The sequence below is a fragment of the Leptonychotes weddellii genome, unplaced genomic scaffold (genome assembly GCF_054177405.1).
Source record: "Leptonychotes weddellii isolate Sample4059 unplaced genomic scaffold, ASM5417740v2 HiC_scaffold_10775, whole genome shotgun sequence".
Taxonomy (NCBI): domain Eukaryota; kingdom Metazoa; phylum Chordata; class Mammalia; order Carnivora; family Phocidae; genus Leptonychotes; species Leptonychotes weddellii.
Genome location: NW_027684848.1, coordinates 1 through 6,762, shown reverse-complemented (window position 1 = coordinate 6,762; position 6,762 = coordinate 1). Strand labels below are relative to the sequence as shown.

Below are 6,762 nucleotides of genomic sequence, written 5' to 3'. Positions count from 1 at the left end.
TCCTCCGCCATCTTGCTCCTCCCCAAGAGGTAACTGGTTTTAAGGAGGAGATTGACATAATGTGAATTGCATTTTAGAAATAAAAAAGTCACCTTGGCTTCAGTGTGGAGTTGAAACTGGAAAGGGGAAGGCAAGCCTGGTCTCTCTGACAGGAGGCAACTGGCTACAGGTCTGGGCTCAAATGACAGGGACCTAGGCCACTGCATCCTGAGGACCTAGAGCCCTGGGAACTGGAGGAGCTAGTCAAGGGCAAGAAGGGAAGTCAGGTGAACCAGCCGGCGCCTGGGGACAGCAACATTTAAGGGAAGAACAGAGGAAGGGAACATCTGGCACATGGAAAAGCAGCAGTCAGAGCAGTGGGCAGAACCCAGGAGGGCGTGAGCAGGCAAGGGAGGTGAGAAAGATGGGGGCAGGAGTAGTAGAGCAGAGCAATATGCTCTAAGCACCTAACCTGCTCCTTGCTGGTGTTTTTGGGCCATCTTAGTCACTTGCCTTCACTCTGGGAGGTAAGTAAAGAGTGTGGCAGGTGGTGGACCCGGAGCTCAGAGAGGCTCAGTAAGGTGTCCAGCATCCTACAGCTAATACATGTTGTCCCTGGGGTGGGAAATGTAAACCCTGGGCCCTCTGCCCTCCTCCATGATCCCCTCATGACTCCAAGACCACTGTTTAAGAAATTTGGATTCTTCTGGAATTTCCTAAGAGGCCAGGCTCTCCTACAGCTATACAGAACAAAGTATTGCCATGTATTTTCTTTCTCCGTTGTATTAGCTCAACCAAATCCCAGGAGATGAAAACCCGATTTTTCTCCCTTCGGATGCAAAATATGACTGGCTTCTGGCCAAAATCTGGGTGCGCTCCAGTGACTTCCACGTCCACCAGACCATCACCCACCTTCTGCGCACACACCTGGTATCTGAGGTTTTTGGCATTGCCCTGTACCGCCAGCTGCCCGCTGTGCACCCCATTTTCAAGGTACAGCAAGCTACCGCCTCAGCCAGTGGAGGAGGACACTGGCATATGAGGGGCGGAGGGAGGGAGGCGGGGCACTGACACCCCCACAGGGCTGGGACCGGGAGTAGCCAGCAGAGAGGGGCCCTTGGAGAGATGCCCAGGAGGCGGTACTACAGCTCTGAGCCTGTGGGTTCCTGAGGACACGGGGCCTGGGCCTGACACAGGCCCTGGCTGGCCTGGGAGCAGAGTTTGAAGAGGCAAATGAGGTCAGTGTGACCCTTGTCTGATCCCAGGCGCCACCATCACTGCCCTTCTCTCTTCCTGAATCCTACTGGCACTGACCGCCGGGGTGATGCAGGCTCAAGACACCTCTCTGGGCCTGTTTCCCTATCTGTGCAGCAGGGAGCCAAGAGTACACCTGCCTCATAGGATTATTGGCAGGACCCAAACAGTTAACAAATGCAGAGAGTTGAAAACAGTACCTAGCACATAGTTCAGCTCTGTGTAAGTGCTGGCTATTATCATTTTCATCTTCACGTCACTAAGCGTCAAAGCTGCGGTCCCCAGGCCCCAGCAGCTCCCCTGACCTGCACTTCCTCCCTCAGCCCTGGCATCAGCCCTCCTTAGTGGACTGGGGTGCGAGGTGCTGGGGGTCTCCGGGGGCACGTGGGGGCGGGTGGAGACCTGATTGGGAGGCCTAGCCAGGCCTTCTTTGAGGCCTTCTCCTGCTCTCCCCCCGCCCCCCAGCTTCTGGTGGCACACGTGCGGTTCACCATCGCCATCAACACCAAGGCCCGCGAGCAGCTCATCTGCGAGTACGGCCTCTTTGACAAGGTGGGCACCTCCCGTCCAGCTCTGTGCAGGGCCCCACTGCTCCAAACCTCCACCCCCCAGGCCAGGTGTCCTCTCAGGAGCAAGGCCTCTAGGCACTAGGGTGGCGGTGCATGCCTGGGACGGGTGGGAGGCTGGAGGCGCTCAGACTGAAGGCTCCCCAGGTCCTCTGGCCAGGCTCTGGCCCCTTCCCCACCAGTGACCCCTCCCCTCCCGAGTGCACTGCCTGCTTCTCAGCACTTCTCGGGGCCTGTGTCGCCCTGTAGCCTCGTCCTGCTCTTCCCCCCATCCTCTGGCCTGTGGCTGTAGATCCTGCCTCCCCTCCGGCTCTGCTGCCCTCACGGAGCACCACCTCCCGCCCTCGGTGCTCCTGGGCCAACACTCCCACCCCACGCTTCCCTTGGCTGGGCCTAAACCCTACCCGTCCCTCACGTTCTCCCAGGCAGCACCTTGCCCGTTCCGACCCCCTGCAGCCTTACCAAGCCTGGACCCTCCCAGCAGCCCTCTCCCCACCCTTATTCCTCTCCCACCTCCCCTTAGTGAGGCAGTCAGCTCATCAGTAAGGCTGAGCCCCTGTTTGGGTTGCAAATGACAAAACCCAAGTCAAACCGGCTGAAGCTGGAAAAGAAGTGTATTATCTCAAAACCCTGTACATAATAGAGGGGGCTCCCAACTCCTCCCAAAATGGACCCAGGGGCTCAAATAATGGCCCCAGGGGACAGAGACACTGGCTGGCACTCTTCCACTCTTTAAACTGTGTGGGCCCCATTCTCCCAGTCAGGCTCTGTGGACAGGCTCTCCCCCGTGGGAGGGGGAGTGGGACCTCATCATAGGGAGCTCCAGGCTTGTGTTCCCACACGGTGACCGTCCACTCCCATCCAAATAGAAAGTCCAGGGAGCAGCTCCCATCACTCCAGCTTGGGTCAAACGGCCCTGTGGACCGACTTGTGGCACCCCAGTCCCCAAGTTCTCCTTTAAAGGTTCTGTAGTGGCTCAGCCACCGTGTGTGCTGGGATGAGGACCAGGATCCCTCCTTGTGCATCTCTCCAGCCCTCACCTAAGCAAACGCAGGCCCTCCGAAGAGTTGTGTGTGTGGTCCTGGGGGCTAGTATCTGCCCCTTTCTTGAGCCCAAAACTCAGGTCACTGAGAGCAGTGCTGGTGCTCCGGGCAGCCTGTGCTCAGAACGAGTGCCCGCCCTCCTGCCACCGCCCCCAGTCCCTGCACACACCCCTTCCGCTGCAATCCCCTGCATTATTAGATCAGGCCTTTCTAACTTCCTCACTGGGCTGCCCTGGGTATTCTCAGAATTAAGCATCCCTCCTACCCCACCTCCTAAACCCCCGGGACATGGGCTTGCCCATCCGCAAGCCTGGCCCCCCCAGTATCCTTTCACAGTTTCTCATGGTGAGCTCTGGGTGAGAAGGCTGGCGAGGGGCGGCCAGCCTCAGCTCACGGTGCTCTCTCCCCTCCCACTCAAGGCCAACGCCACAGGGGGCGGTGGGCACGTGCAGATGGTGCAGAGGGCCATGCAGGACCTGACCTACACCTCCCTGTGCTTCCCTGAGGCCATCAAAGCTCGGGGAATGGACAGCACAGAGGACATTCCCTACTACTTCTACCGGGACGACGGGCTCCTGGTGTGGGAGGCCATCAAGACGTGAGTGCCCGCTGGGGCTATGGGACCTGCTCTGTGCAGAATGAGAGGAGCTCCTGGAGGAGGAGAGGACGGGGGTATTGACAGGCCGGGCCAGGGGCCTGGACCACTGACTCTGTGGGCCACGGCATGGCTCCGTTGTCAGGGCCCAGAGAGAGAGAGGAAGGTATGTGGGTGGGAGTGGGGGTGAGTGACCCGAGTCTGGACATTAAGAAGTAAGTCACAGGGTCACCACTGGAGCTCTGCCCTGGGGCCCAGGGGCCCGGCCCTGCAAACCCTGGCCAGGTCACCTGCTCCTAGCTGGGCCTCTCCTCCTGAGCCAGGTTCACAGCTGAGGTGGTAGGCATCTACTACAAGAGTGACCAGGTGGTGGTAGAGGACCAGGAGCTGCAAGACTTCGTGACGGATGTGTATGTGTACGGCATGCGGGGCAAGAAGACCTCAGGTACAGACCGCCTCCAGCTCTCCTCCTGGCTGTCTCTGCTATTCCCTGCACCTCTGACTTTCCTTGGACAGCGCTGGCCCATGGCATCCACCTTAGTGCCTGGTGCTGGGGCCAGAGCCCCCAAGGGACCCCTGCTCACCAGTATGTCTCATGGGGACACCTTAGGGACTTTCTGCAGCCACTGAGAACCAGGGTCAGAAACATCAGGAACACTGGGGCCAAGCTGCTGTCCCCTCCTAGTGTCTTACCCATGCCTGGGCCCCCTAAGCCCTTGTGTGGGGGAACTCAGGGACTGAGGGAGGTTCAGGGGGAGGGTGCCTGTGGGTCATCGGCCCACTGCCTCCCCACCCCACCTCTGGGGTCAGGGCCTCAGCCAGTCCCTGGCTCTGCCCTAGGTTTCCCCAAGTCCATCAAGACCAGAGAGAAGCTGTCAGAGTACCTAACGGTAGTGATCTTCACAGCCTCAGCCCAGCATGCAGCGGTGAACTTTGGCCAGGTGGGCAAAGGCAGGGTGGGTCCTCTGGGTGGGAGATCGCCAGTCACCTTGACTGCTGCTGATGGGCCCAGACAGGGCCGCCCCTCTTTCTAGTCTTCTGGGGCTGGTCTCAGGCAGCCTCGGTGCCAGAAGCTGGATGTTCCCTGAGTGTATTCTGCTCACTAAGCCGAGGGTGCCAGCCAGAGAGGGGGCCTGTGGACTGGCCCTGCTGGAGGAGGTGATGGGAAGGAGGGTGAGAGGCGTCGGGATGGGTGCTCGGTCTGCGGGGCAGGTACGGGCCTGGCCCACTGCAGGTGGGTGGCAGCTGGCTGAGGAGGTGCGCACCCATGCCTGTGGCTGTCCCTGCAGTATGACTGGTGCTCCTGGATCCCCAATGCCCCCCCAACCATGCGGGCCCCCCCACCAACAGCCAAGGGAGTGGTCACCATCGAGCAGATCGTGGATATGTTGCCAGACCGTGGCCGCTCCTGCTGGCATCTGGGCGCAGTGTGGGCACTAAGCCAGTTCCAAGAAAATGAGGTGAGCAGGGGAGACATTCTGCCCCCTCTAGGGGGCAGGTCGCCTGGATTTAACCCATTTTTCCATCTCAGGGCTTTGTGATTAAGAGCTTAGGCTGGACACCTGCTCTCCGGGAATCTTGACTTCTGAGGCTGGGGGTGCCCAGGATGTGCCTGGATGGAGCTTGGGGCGGGGGGTGGGGGTTGGCAGGAGAGCACAGGGACTCTGCTCCACCGGTGACTACCCAGAGGGGACGACTAAGAGTTCCTGGGGATCCTGCCAGACATTCCCATGCACATACACCTAATGAACCTAATGTCAAAGCTGGGTATCTCAGTATCTCAGACACAACCCCATGACATTAGCTCAGTGTCGCACAGAATGACTACCAGTTCAGCCAGCCCCAGACTCGGCGGGCATTTTAGGGGGCACTGAGGTTGCTTTGGGGACTCTGCTGATGTGTGGGTCCCTCACGAACATCTTTGTATATGTGTCTTTGCACATGTGTTCAGTAGGGCCAGATGACATGTTCCTAGTAGAGGAATTTCTGGGTCAGAGAATGTTGAGACTGATCTGTCCTCCACAAACTAATCCCAAATCCCACCCTTCCCAGCCCTGGGTATGAAACCTGCCAGTTTTAACAATCCAGTAATTTTTAAAAAGATAGACCTAGTTTTAACCTGCAGACATCTGTGTGAGTGTGGAAATGAGCACAGCACCCCAACAGGGTCCGGCTGTGGCTGTCCTGGGCTGGGGAGGCTAGCGCCGGCCCCCGGAGCCCAGACGGGAAGGCAGGAGTGCGGCAGAGGACGGGGCCCAGCGGGACCCCCTTCACCTGCACCATCACACGTGGCAGGGCAGCTATTTCTCCCATTTATCTGAGGCCCGAGACCAGGGGCATTCTTGGGGTCTTCTCAGCAGGGGGTGGACAGGGGGAAATGAGCACATGCTGCCTCGCTCACTTCCCAAGGGATGGTCTCTGGGGGTGAGACAAGGCCTATCAGTTTACATCACCTCGGCAAAGATTAACCTGTCCATCTGTGTCCGGGCCCTTAGCTATTCCTGGGTACGTACCCAGAAGAGCATTTCATCGAGAAGCCTGTAAAAGAGGCCATGGCCCGATTCCGCAAGAACCTTGACACCATCGTCAGCGTGATTGCTGAGCGCAACAAGAACAAGAAGCTGCCATATTACTACTTGTCCCCGGACCGGATTCCCAACAGCGTAGCCATCTAAGTGGCCACCTGAGCCAGTCTCATGTGCACACGGTCAGCTGCTCACAGGCGGGCTCAGCACCCAGACTCCAGGCTGCCCGGGCGGGCGGGCTCACGGGGGCCCCGGGGCAGGACCTCCTGGCAGCTTGCTCTCCTGAGGCTGCCTCGGTTCCTCAGGCCCCAGGCTGACTGGCTTCAAACCAAAGGCTGCCCAGGTTGGGCCATGTTATGCCTCAGCTTCAGTGCATTTTCCAGTCTGTTCCTCAATCTTTAGTGAATCCCATACTTTGATCCAAGTGGGTACACTGCAGGGACCCGTCCTACACAGAGCAGGACGATGTCGCTTCCTGCCCTACGCCTCGCTCAGTGCTTCCACACCAGGCAGGAGCAAGAAGTCAGGAAAACTGATAGATGTTTGTTCTTGTTGGGAGGCATGGAATGATTATTTTCTATTTATGCTTCATCCAATTTCTTGCATATAGTAAGGGCCCAAATAAATCCTTGTTGAATGAAGAATTGGTTGTCATAAAAATAAAGGCGTGCTCTTAAAACAAGTTTCTGTCCACGTTATGTTCCCATCACCCCCAAGCAGCTCACATCCCCTCTCCCCACAAAAAAAAAGCCATGATCACTGTGATTCCATTGGACAAAAGCTCCCCCCCCACCCCCCCC

At 58.2% G+C, this 6,762-nt stretch overlaps 1 protein-coding gene across 1 annotated transcript; it reads left to right on the top strand.

The window, feature by feature from the left end:
• Positions 1-422: 422 nt before the first annotated feature.
• Positions 423-6,644, top strand: LOC102747716 (polyunsaturated fatty acid 5-lipoxygenase). Its single transcript, XM_081809539.1, has 7 exons — positions 423-972; positions 1,699-1,785; positions 3,262-3,440; positions 3,761-3,882; positions 4,278-4,378; positions 4,727-4,897; positions 5,933-6,644. The coding sequence occupies exons 3-7, from the start codon at positions 3,295-3,297 to the stop codon at positions 6,110-6,112; spliced, it is 720 nt and encodes a 239-aa protein (XP_081665665.1). The 5' UTR covers positions 423-972; positions 1,699-1,785; positions 3,262-3,294; the 3' UTR covers positions 6,113-6,644.
• The last annotated feature ends 118 nt before the right edge of the window (positions 6,645-6,762 follow it).

Bases quoted from the DNA above. Each gene is read 5' to 3' on its own strand.
- LOC102747716 (XM_081809539.1), top strand. From the start codon at position 3,295: ATGGTGCAGAGGGCCATGCAGGACCTGACCTACACCTCCCTGTGCTTC. The intron at 3,441-3,760 runs GTGAGTGCCCGC...CTCCTGAGCCAG, and splicing joins GTGTGGGAGGCCATCAAGAC to GTTCACAGCTGAGGTGGTAG. The intron at 3,883-4,277 runs GTACAGACCGCC...GCTCTGCCCTAG, and splicing joins GCGGGGCAAGAAGACCTCAG to GTTTCCCCAAGTCCATCAAG.